Source organism: Mauremys reevesii, linkage group 4 (genome assembly GCF_016161935.1).
Source record: "Mauremys reevesii isolate NIE-2019 linkage group 4, ASM1616193v1, whole genome shotgun sequence".
Lineage (NCBI taxonomy): Eukaryota > Metazoa > Chordata > Testudines > Geoemydidae > Mauremys > Mauremys reevesii.
The window spans coordinates 82051442-82073657 of NC_052626.1; the positions used below are offsets into that span (position 1 = coordinate 82051442).

The window sequence follows — 22216 nt, forward strand, 5'->3', positions numbered from 1 at the left end:
CGTAGAAATACCCTTAAGGTTGAATTTAGAGTGGGTAGCTTCCCCAAAAGGCTTAACAGTTGGAAGGCAGGTAAAAAACAAAAGTATGTATTATTTTAATATATTTATTTATATATTTAAAAATATGATTTTAAGGCAATCTAATGGTTTTTTGGTATCTGATTCATGATATTTGATTGTTTGTGGCTGGTAATACTGCTTCTATGGCCCTCTCTCATTTCCCCATTGCAATCCCTGCTTCTCTTCTCAGGGAAGGGAGATAGGAACAATCAGGGGAAAACAGTGTCTTAAATTTCTGAGTTCAGAGTCTCCACAGAAAAAAGCAGGGGTGCTGCATGTGATACTCATCTGGAATAACTGGAACAGGCACTAGACACGAAAGGGTCCCTTATCCATTTACCATCCTCGTAAGCCCCCTCAGAAGGTTTTTTTTAATATGTAAAGTGAATATGGTTTAATGAGATGGTTTATTGTTGTTATTAAGATTATTTATTATTTGTAGTACAATAGAGCCTAGGAGTGCTAGTCATGGTCCATCACCACATTATGCTAGGCACTGTACAAAGAGAAAACGAAAAAGATGTCCTTGCCCTGAAGAGATTACAATCTAAATAGATAAGACAGATACATGGTGGGGGAAGGGGTTATAACACACAAACAGAGACACAAATGTGATGATGGAAAATGTCATGTTAGTTCCATGATGTTTTATTTATTTTTGTTTTTTGGGTGTGTTTAATAAAAGGGATCAGCTAAAGGGAAGGGAGAGAGGACATTGAAAGGAAGGTGGTGTGTGGGACAGGGAAGTGGGGAAGAAGAATGATGCTGAGATGAAGAGACTGTGAGGCAGAGGGAGATGGAGACAGTGGCGCAAACAGCCAATCAGCACAGGGCAGAGAAAGTCCAGTCAAAGCTGGAGAAAGTTCTTCAAAGAACGAAAGGTTCTTGCTTTGGCTTCTTCTGCTCCTATTGGCTGCAGTGACTGTCTAGCTCCTCTTTGCAGCTTTCTCCCAAGCCCAAGTAGAAGGAGAGGGGAGACATCACCAGGGTCCTAGTACCCCCATAATGATGGGTCTCCCCTTCACAGTTCTGGGTTGAAAGGGGTGGCCCTGTCTGGGCTCCATTTTTATCTCTGCTCCCATTGCAGAAGACCCTGCTTTGTATGTGTCTATGATACAAGATTCCTGTTTCTTTGTCTTATGTTTCAGCAAATTAACATAAATTTAATAATATGTGCATGGAGGAGAGAGGGTCAAAGATGCAAAGTAAATGCACTTTATCCCATTTTGTTACATGGAACAATAAATTTATGTTTTGTGTACCAATATCTGTCTCTGTATAATGTAACATGTATATTTGTCAGTGTATGACTGTGAGCACATATTAATTTGAGCTATTTTACAATCTTTTAGGTGGCCATAATAGCAGGAAATTTTGAGCTGGCTGAATATATCAAAAATCACAAGGAAACAGATATTGGTAAGTAAAATATTTACAAACTAGTGACAATGAAAAGCTTTACGAAATGTTGATTGGAATCTTTAAATCCAGATTAAAATCCTATAAAGAACAGTTAAATCTGGTTTTATGTGAAATATAATCAGAAGGCTGAAAGTGTGGTCGATACAGAGAAATATTCTAAGTTTATCTTCCATTTTCTAAAATGTGAAGAAATAGGAAAAAAGGCCAAATTGTTTTTCAGAGAGTCTTTATTTTAGAAAATTGGATATAAGTATCACTACTGGATGATATATGTGTTCTGAGTAGGTGTTATCAGTTTTGGACAGATAAACACAAAAACACACACACACACAAGCCAGAAAGGGCCAGATTCTCCCCTTCAGCAAGGCTGCTGTGCACTGTGTCACCAGTGCAAAGCAGTGCTAAAGCTGGTGTAGCTGATCACAGGAGGATCACCTCAACACAGAGATCCTCCACTGGTTAGGACCTGCATGGCACTTCCTGCCATATGCCATGCCCCCTAATTGCAGCAAGTAGAGGGTGGCTGAGAGGAAAGGAGGATGTCTGAAGTAATCCCCTGTCACAGCTCCTGGGGGTTCACATACTTTACAACAGCGGTTTTCAAACTTTTTTTCTGAGGACCTAGTTGAAGAAAATTGTTGATGCCTGTGATCCAATGGAGCTGGGGATGAGGGGTTTTGGGTGTGGGAGGGGCTCAGGGCTAGCGCAGAGGGTTGGGGTGAGGGCTGCAGGTCGGGGCTGGGAATGAGGGGTTCAGGATGTGGGAGGGGACTGTGGGATGGGTCAAGGGGTTGGAGTGCAGGAGGGGGTCAGGGCTGTGGGCTGGAGGTGCAGGCTCTGGGGTGGGGCCAGAGATGAGGGGTTTAGAGTGTAGGAGGGGCTCCAGGTTTGAGGGGGGCTGGAGCAGGGGGTTGGGGTGCAGGAGGTGGTCAGGGCTCTGGGCTGTGGGGTGCAGGCTCTGGGGTGGGGCCAGAGATGAGGGGTTTGGGGTGCAGGAAGGGATTTTGGGTTGGGGGGGCTCAGGGCTGGGGTGGGGGATTGGGGCATATAGTTGGGCGCGGACTTACCTCTGGTGGCTCCCGGACAGTGGCGCAGCCGAGGTGCCAGAGGTAGGCTTCCTGCCTGTCATGGCACTGCGGACTGCGCTGCTCTGGAAGCAGCCAGCAGCAGGTCTGACTTCTACGCAGAGGTGCGCAAGCGGCTCGACGCGGCTCTCGCCCACAGGCACCGCCCTCCCCCGGCTGGGCTGGGGGTGCAGGCTCTGGGGTGGGGCTGGGCATGAAGGGTTTGGGGGGGACTCATAGCTGGGGCAGAGGATTGGGGCGTGGGATTGGGGCACGGATTTACCTCCGGCAGCTCCCGGTCAGTGGCACAGCTGGGGTGCAGAGGCAGACTTCCCACCTGTCCTGGCTCTGTGGACCGCGGTACACCTGAAGTGGCCAGCATCAGGTCCAGCTCCTAGGTAGAGGCGCGTAAGTGGCTCTGCATTGCTCTCGCCCGCAGGCACTGCCCCTTCTCCCAGCTCCTATTGGCCAGGAACCAACCAATGAGAGTGCGGAGCCGGTGCTCGGGGTGCCCCCTGCCTAGAATCCAGACCCACTGCTGGCCACTTCTGGGGTGCAGCGCGGTGTCGGAACAGGTAGGCGCTAGCTTAGCTGGGCAGCACTGCCGACGGGACTTTTAACATCCCGGTCGGCGGTGCTTACCAGAGCAACCTAGTGCCTTACGTGTCGCGACCCAGTAGTGGGTCACAACCCGAACTTTGAAAAATGCTGCTTTAGAACAGCCTTGAAGCTGCTTGAAGAGATTGACTACATATAAAATTGCATGGGTTTAATTTAATTTGGGATTTTAAGCTTACTTTGATTGATTGATTCAAAGGACTGTTTGGAGACTCTTATTTCAGTTTACACCAGGTTTATTTCAGTTTAGTTCATTAGTTAGAAACAGGTTCAAGCTAAACCAAAAAAGCCATACATACTGAAATAAGTGTGTCCACACAATCATTTGCACTGGTTTAACTAACTAGTGCAAGACTGTGTGTTGACAAAGCCTCAGTTATGCTGGGACACTGGCACAGCTCATATCCCGTCCAGGATTGCAGGAATACAAATGTGGATTAAAGCCATCTTTACAGCCCCCTTTCTGAGTGGCTCTCTGTGCTCATTGCTTGCAGTTGAAAACTAGATCCATCAGATATCATGAGTTTTAATCTGATGTGATATTCTTTGTTTATTTTTTCCAAGATGTGTGGTTATTGGACAGAACTGAAGAGACTTGCGTAAAACTTAAGCCTTCTAGGTAGCCCTGTACTTAACATGGTGGTGCACTGAAAACAGCTCCCTTCAGTTAGTTTCTTTTTCTTCTTTCTGCATTTACAACCAGTGCTGGTTTGAAAAAGTCAAGCTGATGAGGTCAAGCAGTTGCTGAAAATGAACCAATCGCCTATCCCTAATGAGCATGTTATCTTATTACCCTGTGCTTACAAATGATTTTTGATGGTTCTAAGACTTTGTAAAGATGTTAAAATGAAAGCAGTCAATAGGGCTAATTCAAATGTTCCAATTTATTCCTGCAGTGTTGCTTTTTAATATTGTGGTTTTGTCCAATTCTTCTGTACACTAAGAAATATTACATTTTTCTGCACATAGTTTATTCTCTTTTTTTTTAAATTGTACACAGTACAAGAAAGAAATCAAGAAAAAGCAGAGTATAAATTAATAATGACAAGGCAAAGGCCCCATTACTGAAAAGGGATCCACCTACATGCAGCCCATGACTCCACTGCTGCAATGTCCTCAATATGTGATTAATGCTCAGCTCCACATTATTTTCTTATCAAGCATGGACAGTGTTGTTTCCCAGTTGTCTCAGTATATGACGGAAAATGGAATGTAGCTGAAAAGTAGCTGCATGAGACTCAATCCAGGGAAGGAAGGATCACCTTGTGGCTTTAGGCAATTGAGCAGGATTCAGGAGATCTGAGTTTAATTTCTGGCTGTTGCACAGACTTTCTTTGTGACACTGGGAAAGTCACTCTTAATCTCTCTCGATGCCTTTGTTCCTCTTCTGTAAAATGGAGATAGTGATGATTCATTTCCTCACATGGGTGTTGTGAAGATAAATTCATCAATGCTTGTGAGACTTCTTGGTATTAAGTGCCGGCTGTAGATGGATAGGTATGATGGTAGTGGCTTTGATAAAGAGTAAGCATTACTTGTTTGAATTTCTTCACATTAACTTTGATTTAACAGAGGTACTTTTCCTTTAACATTTTTAACATTACTTTTTAATAGTGAAGTCACAAAAATGTATATTTCTGGAATAGTTCCACAGTATGGACAAAGCAGGAAACTGAGTGAAAAAACTGAAATAAAGAATGAGAATGGAGCTTCTGTGATGCTGAACATATAGACCAATGCTGGTGTTTAAACTTCACCAACTTGGCCTTGGTTTATACTGGGTGTATTATTATCCATTGTCTTCATCTATCTTTTGGCTGAGGTCAGACATATTTCCATATAAGTAATGCTCCTTTTTAAAGTCAGGAGGCTTCTTGATGGAAAAAATGACCATCAGACAGCTGAGGAGTGGTTGAAAGAATAAGTTTCAATCCAACGTCCTGATGAAGATAAGAGGGGTGATTCAGATTAGGAGGTCTTTTAAGGAAGTTTATTATCTGACATCTCTAGAAAAACGTCCTCTGTTTTAGAAAAGTTCCTGAAATTGAGCAAGGTTATTAAAACACATTTTATACCTATTTAACAATAATTCTTCATTAAGGTGGATGTCTATCCTCCAAACTTGGGAAACATTTAGGAATCTAAGCAACCTTGCCGTGTGTGTCCCTTGGACATGGAGGATTCATGGAGGATAGGTCCATCAATGGCTATTAGCCAGGCTGGGCAGGGATGGTGTCCCTACCCTTTGTTTGCCAGAAGCTGGGAATGGGCAATGGGGTGGATCATTTGATGATTATCTGTTCTGTTCATTCTCTCTGAAGCATCTGGCATTGGCTACTGTCGGAAGACAGGACACTGGGCTAGATGGACCATTGGTCTGACCCAGTGTGGCCGTTCTTATGTTATGTTCTTGCCCAGTGGAAGATTTTTGAATGGTTGGAGGATATGGAGTTCAGTGGTTATAGGAAGCAGACAAAAGTAGTAAACCTACCAACACAACCCAATTATTACCAATCTCATGCATTTTTGTTTTCCTGTTTTTTTAAAAAAAAGGAAAGGAACCATTAATGTGGAATGAGCCTTTAGTTTTAAAGCCTGTGGAAAATGTATTTGCATTATCTTAAGATGACAAAACAAAACAGAGAAACAACAAATCATGTCTGCTTATAGGAAGAAAGGGACTTCAGTATTTATGCATACAGGATTTAAACTTCATGTATTTCAGAACTTTTCTCTGCAGGTGGCAAGTGAGAGATGGAAATTGAACACGGGCTGCATGGAATATATGACAGGATTCTCCAACTACAAAACAGGAACTTGAACAAATCCCAGCCTTTATTCTTTTGAAGAATAAAGCCAGCAATCTTCTAACTTTTGGCAGTCTTGGTAGACTCTGTGTGACTATTGATACTTCCTTAAGTCAAAACATAATAGGCATCTAGCTAATGCAAATGGCAATCAAGATTTGTCTAAAAAAGTCCACCCTTCTCTTTCGCAGGTGTGCCATCTTAGGGATGGTCTATTTTAATTATTTACTCATTACAGGAAATGGCAGATTGGATCTAATTTCAATAACTTCATGAGCAGGTTTTCTTTTATCCTGACAGAAACAAGTTTTTGGATTTCTACAACTGAGGCATTTCAAATGTGCATAATTATTAATCGCTTGTGATCTGTAATCTTTGGAGAAGGACCCAGTCAAGGATGTTTTTACATTTACTAATTAATGTTCCTCTTAGACCATTTTCCTGCCCCAGACTATTGCAATAGGAATTGGAAAACACATGTACATTCCACACAGAAGTCATTATGTGGTAGTCTTGTACTATATCAGTAATAGCTACAGGGCTGTGTCAGGTAATGCTGCCAAACCTGCAGTCATGGAGACCTATCACCCGTAGTGTGATGTTTACCATTCATGGTCCTGTACAACATGTTGTAAAGAATGAGCTGCTTTGTTCAGTAGCAGTGATTATAACTTGAGTCCACTAGGAAGTCAGGATATTGCTGCTTTTATAGTAGTATGAGTTGGCACACATTGCAGATCTCTCCTCCTATGAAAAAGGAAATCTCAGTCCACTATTCTCCTAATGTCCTACATAAGCAAACACAAACACCTTACTTCTGGGTACATCACCTGTTCCCGTATCCTATTCCCTTCCCACCACCTAACATTTCATAGACTTTTAGAGTGGGGTAGGGTAGGAAGTCACACACCAAACCATGGACCTTTCAATCGAGACGGAGAGCCCAATTAATGGCTTTGCAAAGGGCTCTTCATGGATCTGGACCAGCCCCAACGAGCAATGCTAAGAAAATGCCTCTTGTTACTGATGGAGTTTATAGGCATTTTCCAATCCAGTAGAAAATGACGAATATGAAGCTGGATTGCGTTTTCTCTTTTCCTACAAAGATGGCATCAGCTTTCATTCTGTGGGTCCAGCACTACAACCCTTACTCAAGCAAAATTCCATTTCATTTCCAGGGCAGTTTGGCTTAAGTGAAGGTTGCAATATCAGACCCTCTACTTGGAGCTATTATTGGTAATCCAGGGATGAGAAGGAGTCAGAAGGCCAAATTCTGCCTCAGTTTCCATGTTGTGTGTATATGTTGTGTGAAAACAATGATGTCCCTACATGTGACAAGTTTGAGTTCCATGGAGCCTGTCATAAATATAAAGGGAAGGGTAACAACATTTATGTATGCAAGTAACATAAAATCCCTCCTGGCCAGAGGTACAGAATCACTTACCTGTAAGGTGGTTAATCTGTTCAATTAACCTAGTTGGCACCTGATCAGAAGGACCAATGGAGAAAGAAGATGCTTTCAAATCTGTGTGTGGAGGGAAGGTTTTGCTTGTGCTCTTTTTGTTGATTCCCTCTCGGGACAAAGAGAGAGACCAAGCAGGTAAACCAGCTACTAAAAGATCCTAAAATGATACATCTAAAATTACAGAAATTGTAAGTAATAGCGAGGAAATACATTAGATTATCTTTTGTTTTAGCTTGTGAATTTTCCCTGTGCTAAGAGGGAGGTCTATTCCTGTTTTTGTAACTTTGAAGTTGAGCCTAGAGGGGAATCCTCTGTGTTTTAAATCTTTTTATTTCCCTGTAAAGTTACCTCCATTCTGATTTTGCAGGTGTGAGTCTTTTACTTTTTCCTTTATAATAAAGTTCTTCTTTTAAGAACTGGATTGATTTTTAGTGTCCTAAAAACCCAATAGTTTGATTTGTGCTCACTTTGTTAACCTATCAGTTAGTATATTATTCTCAAGCCTCCCAGCAAAGGGGATGAAGGGACTGGGGGGCATATTCTGGGGAAATAGGAACTCCAAGTGGTCCTTGGACAAGGAAAAGGTTTGTGCCTTGGGGAAGTTTTTAACCTAAACTGGTAGAAATAAGTTTACGGGGGTCTTTCATGTGGGTCCTCACATCTATTCCCCAGAGTTCAGAATGGGGAGGGAACCCTGACAGAGCCCTTTTGCAAAGCCCCTAGAGCTTCTCTTAGCTATGCCATCCTATTAAAACATCTGAACAGTTGTGTGGACTCATTCACCCATGCCTTTGCTGCTCAGATCATTAGATTTTTCTTTTGCTTAATGGAGATACCTTGCTGGTTTTCCTTCCACCTATTGTCAATTAAGTTTAAGTAACTCTGCATTCCCGTTAGTATATTCTGTAACTTGATGACTTTTCTGTGGCAATAACTAACAGGAGAACAATTATCTACCAGATCACAAACTGCTATATATTTCTTAGGTTGGACACTACCAGTTTTCAAACACAAAAAAAGACTCTTGAAAATAACTCGTGTACCATAAGAAACTCACTGGTATTAAAAAGGGATGTTCAGAGCAGTCTTACTTCTAACAAGAGTGGGTGCCATTTTGGAAAACCTAATCCTGTGTAAGAGATAAAAAATTCAGAGGGGAGGGGGAAAAGGTTAACACTGAGGGATTAAAAGTAAATTTTCATATCGTATTTCTTGTTAAACAAGGTTCTAAACAGCAGAGAATCTTTTTTTTACAGATATCCAAAAGATAAATAAAAATTCTTATGTCAATTATTCTTCTGAAGTAACTGTGTTTGAAACAAGTTAAAAATATTTTTGTAAGGCAAGAAAAGTTGTTGTTACTATGAGGCAAAAGCCTCATAACACGCAGTACATCACTCAATTTACTTTAATCCAAGATGCTCCCTAATGAGCTTTTCCAGGGATGATAAACGTATTAAAACACCTTATTTGAATGATTACATATTTTGAAACTCTTTGGAATCCAGAAATATCTTGCAGCTCTGTGCTCATACAATTCCATTAATTTCTCTATTTTGAAAGAGACATCACATCTGTTGTACAATATACTATCTTCATGAACTGCACAGCAGATTTGCACCCGTTTTCATTCTTCCTTTAATTAGTTGTACTGTCTTATTTTATTTATTCATTTATTTATTTATTTTTCCAAGCTAAGGGAAAGTAATGGATTAAAAGATGTGATGAATAGAAAAGTTAATCCCTGATTGTTTTCATCCAGCCTACAGCTGTCTGCAAGTAAATGAGCACAGGAGGTTTAGAAAGCATTTGCTATACAGCATTTACTATGGCTTCTATAGGATGGAGATACAAAAAAACAACAATAATATATATAGAAGTCCTGAAGCTCTCATTAGATACAGTTATGCAGATATTAAATATGTTGCAAGCTGATAATCCTTTGACTCGGATAACCTATTTTTAAATCTCTCTCTTTTTTTGCCTTGGCTCTTTGTGATGAGATGAATTATCAGCTGGATTAAATGACATGGGTTGTTCTTCTTCAAGTGAACAAGGTTTGTTTATACCATACATCTTGTCCTCCAGCAGGTCTGATGATAGAAGCAAGAGGGTTTTTTGTGTGTGTGTGTGTGGTTTTTTTTAAAATATGAAACACATTGAGCTGGTGTGTGAGTTTTTGGTAGTTGATTAGCAGACTAACTAATACTTGGATACTGTTGCTAGGCTTCAAGTCTGAGTTCCTGTATTCCTCTATAATTATGCAGAGATGTGAATGTGTGATGGTTTGTGGGTTTTTCAAGCAGATTTTTTTTGTAATTTAATAATTTTTGTGAATGCCAAAAGTCTGCTAATATATTAAGCTTATTCTTTAAAATATATTTATTTCGTATAGGACAATTTCTTTAGAATTAAAAAAAACAACACCACTTGTCATCCCTAAGAAAAATAATTTGTTTTTATTAGCATTGTGGCAGTAAATACATTGTTTAAGATGAAACATGCATTTTGTTGTTAAATAAACAGAATAACTGTTTTTAAATAGCAATGATATTATGTTTTTTCAAGATAAACTTGCTTTTCTAACCTATTTTCTTTAATGAGATGAGAGTAATTGAGGTCAATATTGTTGGCTCTTCAGTTGCAAATATTTAAATTAAATACTATCAGGTCCAATACATATTCTGTTTGTTTATTTTTAACAGACATTTAGCAGTTTAATTTTTACAGATCAGATTCCTGCAGCATATTGTCTAAGCCAGTTATAAAAAAAACACATTTAAACCAATAAAAGCATAAAAAACAAAAGGTATAGTGTATCAAAAGGCATAAAAATCATGTTATTTAATAGAACCAGAAGGGATGCAAGTGTGTGATAAATGCCAAATGAACATGGCTATCAGATTAATCTTAACCTGTTTCATATGCTATATGGTATTTTCTCATGGAAAAGCACAATGTTATTAAAATAAATATAAAGGCAGTGACATTGAGATCTTTATCATTCACCATTTAAAATATATGCTACATATTGTACTGTAGATACTCTTCATCTTTTGTAACCTCTTCTAGTTGTAGTCTGTTAGCCCCTACCATAAATGAATATTCATTGCTAATATCCATAAGAAAACTTCACATTAATATCTTCAAAATTTGGTTCTCATCAAAATAAGCTATTGATTAAAATAGGAAATAAATTGATTGTTGCCATCACTTATCAGTTATTATCAACTCATACCAAGGAATAGAGCAATTCATTTGACACATTTTGTCAGACTGTATATAAGTGAGCAAATTGGAAAATTGATTGTTTGTCAGTTAGTGTACCTGTCTTACCTACTAGATTCAGACTTTGAATAAGATACAGTAGTTTCCTTGTCCCTTTGATCATAAGTAAGGTTTTTCTCTGTGTATGCTAGCAGGTAGACATGCACTAGATACACAATTTACATCAATTTGAAACATAAACATTATTTTCAGAAACTGTATATTTCTGGCTGATCTTTGTTTTAAATTTAGTTTAGTTCTTGTGCATATTAAAATATATAAAGTTGCATATTGATCAGGGCCGGCTCCAGGCACCAGCATTCCAAGCAGGTGCTTGGGGCATCAGTCCGTATGTTTTTGCTCCCAAGCAGCGCGCTGAATTGCCGCCGCGGACAGTGGGGGCAGTCCGTGTACCATTAGGGCGGCACACGTGTTTCCGTGGCGGTGGCAATTCGGCAGCAGCTTCTATGTTCAGCTGTCCGCAGCAGCGCAGCTTCTGTCTTCCGGCTGAAGACAGAAGCTGCCGCTGAATTGCTGCCACCGCGGAAAGGCGCGTGCCGCCCTAAGGGCACACAGACTGCCCCCGCCGTTGCAGTGGCAATTCAGCACACTGCTTGGGGTGGCAAAAACAGTAGAGCCGGCCCTGATATTGATAATAGATTAATTATAGTTTAGACTTTTTTATCCTTCGAACTGATCTAATGTGAAATTGGAGTACAGTGTGTCCCAAATTACATAGTACATAATTATTGCTTATGATTTGATAGGCTTATTCTCAAATCTAAAATGAAAGTAAGAAAGGAAATAAGAAAATATTGAGCTCTGAATAAATGCAGTAGAATTCAGAACATTATGGTCTGGTCTTGCAATCTAATCTTTTTGGCCAGACTCTTATTCCCATTGACGTCAACTGGTGCAATGATTCTCCTTCATGGACCCGATTACAGAATCATGACCTCCAGGCTCCTCGCCGCAGGGATGTAATTTTGAGTATATGCGGTTTTCGCTTTACGCGCTAACCGCGGAATGGAACTCCCGCGTAAGATAAGCCTTGCCTGTACAACAAATATAAGCAAAATACAATACTAAATACAGAGTTATTGAATATACAAAGTTCTGTGTTGCAATTTAGTAACACATGCCGTATGAATAAAAAAATTAAGCTTAAGTATAATAAAGGAAAATATATGATTTAAGTATATATCAAGGCAACATATGAGAAGAAATTGGTAATAATCACTGAGAGACAAAAATGGAAAGCATAATAAGTCATATGTGAAACTGTTGTTATTAAAGCAATAGATTAAGTTCTTGTTTCACAAAAAAATAAGGTAGGCGGGTGGGATACATTATCCTTTAAAGGTGGGAATTAAATGCTTAAAATGACTCTGCCATTGCAACTAAACAGATAATTAGAGTTAAACTATTAGAAGTTGGCCAGGCCCAGAATTTTGAAAGTAGTATTAAGCCAAGTTGAAAAACTTTTGGTGAAGATTTTAGGCTGCTCTGTAAGGGGTGAAATTCCCCCTTGTTCAAAGGTTCATCACAAGGCCTCTGCATTAGTAAACTTCTATTTTTACAGCTGAAGAAGTACTTGAGTGAATTTCAACTTAATGCCTAATCCTGTGAGGCGCTGAGGACCGTAAACTCCCATTTAAATCAATGGGAGTTGAAGGCAGTTAGCACATCTCTAGAGGAGTTCAGTACCTTGCTTACTCAGGCCCTCAGAATAATGTTCCTGATCCTTTTCCATTGAAGCTACATTGACTTCATTGTGTACAAGAAAAAACCCAAGGTTAGTAGCAGGGAAATACAGGACTAAAATAGACGTATGGCAGGATATGACTTTTCTAGATGTGGATTGTTTTCTACTGTTACATACTGTGTAATGATTTCCTGTGAGGTTGAAAAGCTCACATGAAATGGAGAAACAAGTGTAAACCCAGTTATTTTCATAGAGAAAATTTGAATTGGGCTGAGTAGCTTAAATTGAGGTGGCGTAAAAGAACGTGGGTTTGTATTTGTTTTACATTAATTTAGGACCTGAAATCTGTTCAAGATTATTTAAACTTGAAGTTTCCTACAACAAAACAAAGAAAAGTGTGTGGGGGATGCAGTGGAGGAAAGTTAGTGGATGGAGGGAGGTTTCACTAACTACCAGTAGGAATGCAATGGCCTTTAATGCATCTTCATAGATTATAAATCCAGGAAGGACCAGTGTGATCATTTAATCCAATCTTCTGCATAAGACAGGACTTTGGAGTTCCTTGAATTAATTTCTGTTTGAACTAAAGCGGGAGTGGGCAAACTTTTTGGCCTGAGGTCCACATCTGGGAAAAGAAATTGTATGATGGGCCATGAATGCTCATAAAATTGGGGTTGGGGTGTGTGTGGGGTGACAGCTCTGGCTGGGGATGCCGGCTCTAGAGTGGGGCCAGGAATGAAGAGTTCAGGGTGTGGGAGGGGGCTCCAGGCTGGATTGGGGAAGTGAGGTGCGGGGAGAAGGGGGTTAGGCATCTGGGTGGTGGGTGCAGGCTCTGAGGTGGGGCTGGGGATGAGGCATTTGGGGTGCAGGATGATGCTCTGGGCTGGGACCGAGGGGTTTGGAGGGCAGGAGGGGATCAGGGCTGGGGCAGGGGGGGTGGGGTGCAGGAAGGGGTGCAGATTCCGGCTGGGGTGAGGGCTCTGGGGTGGGGCTGGGGATGAGGTGTTTAGGGTGCAGGAGGGTGCTCTAGGCTTGGATTGAGGGGTTCAGAGGGTGGGAGGGAGCTCAGGGCTGGGGCAGGGGGTTGCGGTGTGGGGAGAGGCTCAGGGATTCTGGCTCCAGGCGGCACTTACCTCAAGCAGCTCCCGGAAGCAGCGGCATGTCCCTTCTCCAGCTCCTATTCAGAGGTGCGGCCGGGTGGCTCTGTGCAGCCAGGCGGCTCTGCACGCTGCCCTGTCCACAGGCACCGCCTCTGCAGCTCCCATTGGAGTGCTGGAGGGGGCCATTGGAGCACGTAGGGGCCGGAGGGGGGCCATGCTGCTCCTTCCAGGAGCCATGTGAAGTGGACCCCGACCCTGCTCCCCATCTGGTGTGGCGGAGGGAGGCCTTACGGCAGCTTCTAGGAGCCATGTGGAGTGGACCGCGACCCTGCTCCCGGCTGTAGTGCCAGAGCGGGGCAAGCCCCAGACCCCCCTCCTCAGCAGGAGCTTGAGGGCAGGCTTAAAATGGCTGGCAGGCTGAATCCAGCCCACGGGCTGTAGTTTGCCCACCCTGAATTAAAGTATATATTTTAGAAAAACATCCAATCTTGATTTAAAAATTTCCTGCGATGGGAAGTTGTTTATAGGTTCCAGGGCTTTAACTTCTCATTTACAATGGGAGCAAGAGGTGAGAGAAGTTGAATAAGGACACTGGAATAAAAGACAATCAGGATAAATTTCTTGATAAAGAAGCTGGAAGGAAAACGAAAGAAATTACCGAGTCAGTAAGAGAAGTAAACATAGAGTAAGACAAAAGGAAAAGGAAAAATATATTAATTCAATTTTAGTGGGGTGAAGAATATTAAGACTGCAAAGACTTGTTCACATGCTTAAATTTATGCACTCTGAGTAATCTTACTGAACTACTTATAGGGTGTAAGGTACAGCGTATCTTTGTAGAGTCAGGATCTAGGTCTTTAATCCCTGAATTTATCAGGGACAGGCTTTGATGTACCAAGACTCTTTGTCTGGCCTTTAATATTTTTGTTACTGGAATTACTTAGTGTCCAATCCAACTCCCATTCAGGCCAATGGAAAGTTGCTTGTTGTCTAATGGAATTTAGAGCAGGCCCTTAGATGGATGTGGTTTTAAAAATTGATACCATTTCATGATATGGCTGCCTTACCACATAAAATAACATATTTTGTGTCATGCAGAAAAACTAATATTTTTCTTCTAAATAAATTAGATTCAAATGGCATCTTAAGCAGTCACTTTAGTACCTGGTTGCTATTATTATCTCTTTGCATACCAATATATTTCCTCCTTGCCCTCAGTCAGTCAGTGACCCCGCTACTCTGCCTGTCTCCTTCATTCCACTATGTTTACATTAGATCAGAAGCTTGTACCTTCATTTTTAACACCCACACATACTAATTTTTCTGTTCTACCTGGTTATTTTTTGCTGTTAAGTAGGTGAAATGCTTAACGTTAACTATACAAAGCAACCCTTTTTTTCTTCTTTATTTGGGCCAGCTACTTACAGATCCAAATTTAGTTCATATAAAAGAATATTTGTTATGGAGGAGTCCTCTCAAAAATAATATTTAATGAATAATCTCCTTTATAGAATGAACTTCCGATAGTACACGAATATTGCAATCCTATTGAAAATTGGCTTGCAAATGAATATCTATTAAAGGAATATAATTTTTGGTGCATACCATTTATTGTCACACTGTATATGAAACACCATGAAATAGGAGATTTTTGAATGAACAGCTGTGAAATAAATATGCCACATAATTAACGTTATTTATAGTGCTTAAAATACAAAGTAAGGTAAAGTCTTGGCCCTGAAGAGCATACAGACTAAATTTTAGATGTGATACGTCAAGCAAAGGCAAACTATCCCATCCTAAAATATCACTGTGTGAACAAAGAGAGTTAGTGATCTTGACTAATTACACTGGTCTACAATTTTTGAGAAGTCATCTGCTTCAGAGATAAAATGTGCTATTTATTATGTATTTTGATGTGCTGAATTCAAATATGACAATTAAAACAACTGATTGGCTACTGTTTCTAAGTTATGTAAGTTTTTACATTTTATGTCTATGTATATTGTGTAGATAGTAGAGTTTTAATCATAAATTGTAAACCTAGGTCTTTTCATGTGTTTATGGTTGCTTTACATGATAATATTTCACCTGTCCTGTTTATGTAACACTTTAAAAATCAGCAAAAGGGTTATCTAACTAAAATTTATTATGAAACAAAAGGCAAAAAACTATTATGTACATAGTTTAGTCCTATTCAGTGTCTACTTGGCGCTTCTTGGCTTGTCTCTTGTATTCATTAAATGGAGCATCTCTTGTCACTGTCCAGCAATAGTCTGCAAGCATTGATGGGCTCCATTTGCCCTGATAGCGTTTCTCCATTGTTGCAATGTCCTAGTGAAATCGCTCTCCGTGCTCGTCGCTCACTGCTCTGCAGTTCGGTGGAAAAAAATCTAGATGAGAGTGCAAAAAATGTATCTGTAGTGACATGTTGCAACCAAGGCTTTTGTATGCCTTGAGGAGGTTTTCCACCAACAACCTGTAGTTGTCTGCCTTATTGTTTCCGAGAAAATGTATTGCCACTAATTGGAAGGCATTCCATGCCGTCTTTTCCTTGCCACGCAGTGCATGGTCAAATGCATCATCTCGAAGAAGTTAACGAATCTGAGGACCAACAAAGACACCTTCCTTTATCTTAGCTTCACTTAACCTTGGAAATTTTCCACGGAGGTACTTGAAAGCTGCTTGTGTTTTGTCAATGGCCTTGACAAAGTTCTTCATCAGACCCAGCTTGATGTGTAAGGGTGGTAACAAAATCTTCCTTGATTCAACAAGTGGTGGATGCTGAACACTTTTCCTCCCAGGCTCCAATGACTGTCGGAGTGGCCAATCTTTCTTGATGTAGTGGGAATCTCTTGCACGACTATCCCATTCACAGAGAAAACAGCAGTACTTTGTGTATGCAGACCAAGCAAGAGAGCAACAACCTTCAAATCGCCACTGATGTTGGTCATAGTTTATGCACCTCAAAAGTTGTTTCATGTTGTCATAGGTTTCCTTCATATGGACTGCATGACCAACTGGAATTGATGGCAAAACGTTGCCATTATGCAGTAAAACAGCTTTAAGACTCGTCTTCGATGAATCAATGAACAGTCTCCACTCATCTGGATTGTGAACGATGTTGAGAGCTGCCATCACACCATCGATGTTGTTGCAGGCTACAAGATCACCTTCCATGAAGAAGAATGGGACAAGATCCTTTTGACGGTCACGGAACATGGAAACCCTAACATCACCTGCCAGGAGATTCCACTGCTATAGTCTGGAGCCCAACAGCTCTGCCTTACTCTTGGGTAGTTCCAAATCCCTGACAAGGTCACTCAGTTCACCTTGTGTTATGAGGTGTGGTTCAGAGGAGGAGGATGGGAGAAAATGTGGGTCCTGTGACATTGACGGTTCAGGACCAGAAGTTTCATCCTCTTCCTCTTCCTCGTCTGACTCAAGTGAGAATGATTCTGGTGCATCAGGAACCGGCAGTCCTTCTCCGTGGGGTACTGGGCGTATAGCTGATGGAATGTTTGGATAATGCACAGTCCACTTTTTCTTCTTTGACACACCTTTCCCAACTGGAGGCACCATGCAGAAGTAACAATTGCTGGTATGATCTGTTGGCTCTCTCCAAATCATTGGCACTGCAAAAGGCATAGATTTCCTTTTCCTGTTCAACCCCTGGCGAAGATTTGTTGCACAAGTGTTGCAGCATATGTGAGGGGCCCACCTCTTGTCCTGATCTCCAATTTTGCAGCCAAAATAAAGGTGATAGGCTTTCTTAACCATAGTGGTTATACTGCGCTTTTGTGATGCAAAAGTCACTTTAACGTTTTGCCATCAATTCCAGTTGGTCTTGCAGTCCATATGGGCGGGTGGTGTATGTGTGCAGTCGGTGCAAGGAGCTCCTGGCCCTCAGAGACCATGTAGGGACTTTGGAGGCCAGGGTGGCGGAACTGGAGGAGCTAAGAGAGGCAGAGAGGTATGTTGATGAGGCTTTCCGGGACACTGTAGAATTGTCCCACCTCCACTCAGACAGCTCCTGTGCTGTTGAGGAGGAAGAAAGGCCCAGGGAAGCAGAGCAGTCAATGGGAGCAGAGGGAAACCTTCCCATAGTTGGGACCCTCCTTCCAGATGGTGCTGGGGTTGCCTCTCCGGGGGAGGGAACTCCAGTTTCTAGGAAAAGGCAGGTGTTAGTAATGGGAGATTCGATTATTAGAAATGTAGATAGCTGGGTCTGTGATGACCGGGAGAACCGTATGGTGACTTGCCTGCCTGGTGCAAAGGTTGCGGATCTCTCGAGGCATCTAGATAGACTTACGTGTAGTGCTGGGGAGGAGCCGGTGGTCGTGGTACATGTAGGTACCAATGACATAGGGAAGGGTAGGAGAGATGTCCTGGAAGCCAAATTTAGGCTGCTAGGGAAGAGACTGAAATCCAGGACCTCTATGGTGGCATTTTCAGAAATGCCTCCAGTTCCACGCGCAGGGCCAGGTAGGCAGGCAGAGCTTCAGAGTCTTAATGCGTGGATGAGACGATGGTGTAGAGAGGAGGGGTTCACGTTCATTAGGAACTGGGGAAACTTCTGGGATGGGAGGAGCCTATACAGGAGAGATGGGCTCCACCTAAACCAAGGTGGAACCAGACTGCTGGCACTAAACATTAAAAAGGTTGTAGAGCAGTTTTTAAACTAGGAGATGGGGGAAAGCTGACTGCTGCAGAGGAGCATGTGGATCGGACACAGACTTCTCTTAGGGGAGAGTCTGATGATAGAGAATCTCCAGGTTATAGTCAGGAGCAGAGGATGGAAGAGGATAATGTAAGGGCCAGATCAGATGATAAATAGTCACATAAAAAAGAATCTGGCACATCAGAAAAAGGCAGGCTAATAAACAGGGACAAGTTTTTAAAGTGCTTGTACACAAATGCCAGAAGTCTAAATAATAAGATGGGTGAAGTAGAGTGCCTTGTGATAAAGGAGGATATAGATATAATAGGCATCACAGAAACCTGGTGGACTGAGAGCAACCAATGGGACACAATCATTCCGGGGTACAAAATATATCGGAAGGACAGAACAGGTCGTGCAGGGGGAGGAGTGGCACTATATGTGAAAGAAAGTGTAGATTCAAATGAAGTAAAAATCGTAAGCGAATCCACATGTTCCATAGAGTCTCTATGGATAGAAATTTCATGCTCTAGTAAAAATATAACATTAGGGATCTATTATCGACCACCTGACCAGGACAGTAATAGTGATGATGAAATGCTAAGGGAAATTAGAGAGGCTATCAAAATTAAGAACACAATAATAGTGGGGGATTTCAATTATCCCCATATTGACTGGGAACATTTCACTTCAGGATGAAATGCAGAGATAAAATTTCTCAATACTTTAAATGACTGCTTCATGGAGCAGCTGGTACGGGAACCCACAAGGGGAGAGGCAACTCTAGATTTAATCCTGAGTGGAGCGCAGGAGCTGGTCCAAGAGGTAACTATAGCAGGACCGCTTGGAAATAGTGACCATAATACAATAGCATTCAACATCCCTGTGGTGGGAAGAACACCTCAACTGCCCAACACTGTGGCATTTAATTTCAAAAGGGGGAACTATACAAAAATGAGGGGGTTAGTTAGACAAAAGTTAAAAGGTACAGTGACTAAAGTGAAATCCCTGCAAGTTGCATGGGCCCTTTTTAAAGACACCATAATAGAGGCCCAACTTCAATGTATACCCCAAATTAAGAAAAACAGTAAAAGAACTAAAAAAGAGCCACCGTGGCTTAACAACCATGTAAAAGAAGCAGTGAGAGATAAAAAAGACTTCCTTTAAAAAGTGGAAGTCAAATCCTAGTGAGGCAAATAGAAAGGAGCACAAATACTGCCAACTTAAGTGCAAGAGTGTAATAAGAAAAGCCAAAGAGGAGTTTGAAGAACGGCTAGCCACAAACTCCAAAGGTAATAACAAAATGTTTTTTAAGTACATCAGAAGCAGGAAGCCTGCTAAACAACCAGTGGGGCCCCTTGATGATCAAAATACAAAAGGAGCGCTTAAAGACGATAAAGTCATTGCGGAGAAACTAAATGGATTCTTTGCTTCAGTCTTCACGGCTGAGGATGTTAGGGAGATTCCCAAACCTGAGCTGGCTTTTGTAGGTGACAAATCTGAGGAACTGTCACAGATTGAAGTGTCACTAGAGGAGGTTTTGGAATTAATTGATAAACTCAACATTAACAAGTCACCGGGACCAGATGGCATTCACCCAAGAGTTCTGAAAGAACTCAAATGTGAAGTTGCGGAAGTATTAACTAAGGTTTGTAACCTGTCCTTTAAATCGGCTTCGGTACCCAATGACTGGAAGTTAGCTAATGTAACGCCAATATTTAAAAAGGGCTCTAGGGGTGATCCCGGCAATTACAGACCGGTAAGTCTAACGTCAGTACCGGGCAAATTAGTTGAAACAATAGTAAAGAATAAAATTGTCAGACACATAGAAAAACATAAACTCTTGAGCAATAGTCAACATGGTTTCTGTAAAGGGAAATCGTGTCTTACTAATCTATTAGAATTCTTTGAAGGGGTCAACAAACGTGGACAAGGGGGATCCGGTGGACATAGTGTACTTGGATTTCCAGAAAGCCTTGACAAGGTCCCTCACCAAAAGCTCTTACGTAAATTAAGCTGTCATGGGATAAAAGGGAAGGTCCTTTCATGGATTGAGAACTGGTTAAAGGACAGGGAACAAAGGGTAGGAATTAATGGTCAATTCTCAGAATGGAGAGGGGTAACTAGTGGTGTTCCCCAAGGGTCAGTCCTAGGACCAATCCTATTCAATTTATTCATAAATGATCTGGAGAAAGGGGTAAACAGTGAGGTGGCCAAGTTTGCAGATGATACTAAACTTCTCAAGATAGTTAAGACCAAAGCAGATTGTGAAGAACTTCAAAAAGATCTCACAAAACTAAGTGATTGGGCAACAAAATGGCAAATGAAATTTAATGTGGATAAATGTAAAGTAATGCACATTGGAAAAAATAACCCCAACTATACATACAACATGATGGGGACTAATTTAGCTACAACGAGTCAGGAAAAAGATCGTGGATAGTTCTCTGAAGATGTCCACGCAGTGTGCAGAGGCGGTCAAAAAGCAAACAGGATGTTAGGAATCATTAAAAAGGGGATAGAGAATAAGACTGAGAATATATTATTGCCCTTATATAAATCCACGGTACGCCCACATCTCGAATACTGTGTACAGATGTGGTCTCCTCACCTCAAAAAAGATATTCTAGCACTAGAAAAGGTTCAGAAAAGGGCAACTAAAATTATTAGGGGTTTAGAGAGGGTCCCATACAAGGAAAGATTAAAGAGGCTAGGACTCTTCAGCTTGGAAAAGAGAAGACTAAGGGGGGACATGATAGAGGTATATAAAATCATGAGTGATGTTGAGAAAGTGGATAAGGAAAAGTTATTTACTTATTCCCATAATACAAGAACTAGGGGTCACCAAATGAAATTAATAGGCAGCAGGTTTAAAACAAATAAAAGGAAGTTCTTCTTCACGCAGCGCACAGTCAACTTGTGGAACTCCTTACCTGAGGAGGTTGTGAAGGCTAGGACTATAACAATGTTTAAAAGGGGACTGGATAAATTCATGGTGGCTAAGTCCATAAATGGCTATTAGCCAGAATGGGTAAGAATGGTGTCCCTAGCCTCTGTTTGTCAGAGGATGGAGATGGATGGCAGGAGAGAGATCACTTGATCATTGCCTGTTAGATTCACTCCCTCTGGGGCACCTGGCATTGGCCACTGTCGGTAGACAGATACTGGGCTAGATGGACCTTTGGTCTGACCCGGTACGGCCTTTCTTATGTTCTTATTATGTTCTTATGTTCACCACAAACATAGCAGAAGTTATCTGCACTGTTCACACAAGTACGAGGCATCTCTGCTCACTTTGGCTAAACAGAAATGTGTCCCTTTGCAAAATCAAACACTGACAAATAAGAGAGCATGACACTGTATGATTTCTAGAGCTGATATAGGGCAATTTGTTCAGCAGAGTGATGTAAGCTTCATTATGATTGCATCATCCATGACTTCTAGGAATAACATGATGCAATTCATATCATGTATGACGCAATACCAGCTTCAGATTACATCATTCATTGTTTTGCCTAAAAAGCAAGTACTGTCCAAACCCAGTCATAGATTTATTCATAGATCCAATCAAAGATGTATTTTAGTCATTTCTGATTTAAATTGAGATCCCTTCCCTTTATAACTCACTTATCCTCCGCTATTCCCAAGTCAAGGGTCGTATATACTGACCCAATAGCATTTCTTTGAAAACTAGAGCCAATCAACAATTTTAAGCATCATTTTCGTTCTCAGTGACCCAGAATTAGTAAAGTTTGACTAGATTTATTTCAGAAGCATTTTGGCTGTAGAGCAGTGTTACTGGCAGTCCCTTTTATTATAGGAGTGATGCCCCAAGCCCTGTCTCACAGGCATCACATTATATGGTTGCCTCTTTGTTCACACAATGGTATTTCAGGATGGGATAGTTGGTCACCAGCTCCTTGATATGTGTGATGGCTGCATCATATTGTATATTCTGTATCTTTGTCTGGTAGTCACCTCAGGAATTTCCACACATCTGAGAGCCTTGGAAGAAATTGTGTAAGATACAAATCCAGACAGTCTCTAA

General features: G+C 41.3%; 1 protein-coding gene across 5 annotated transcripts in view; it reads left to right on the forward strand.

The window, feature by feature from the left end:
• The window catches only part of SHANK2 (SH3 and multiple ankyrin repeat domains 2), a 675150-nt gene that overhangs the window by 207014 nt on the left and 445920 nt on the right, over positions 1-22216 (forward strand). For all 5 annotated transcript variants that reach the window (XM_039536948.1, XM_039536949.1, XM_039536950.1 and 2 more), the window contains one exon: positions 1413-1479. In XM_039536948.1, coding sequence (XP_039392882.1) covers positions 1413-1479 — 67 coding nt within the window. The remainder of the gene's footprint in view (positions 1-1412; positions 1480-22216) is intronic.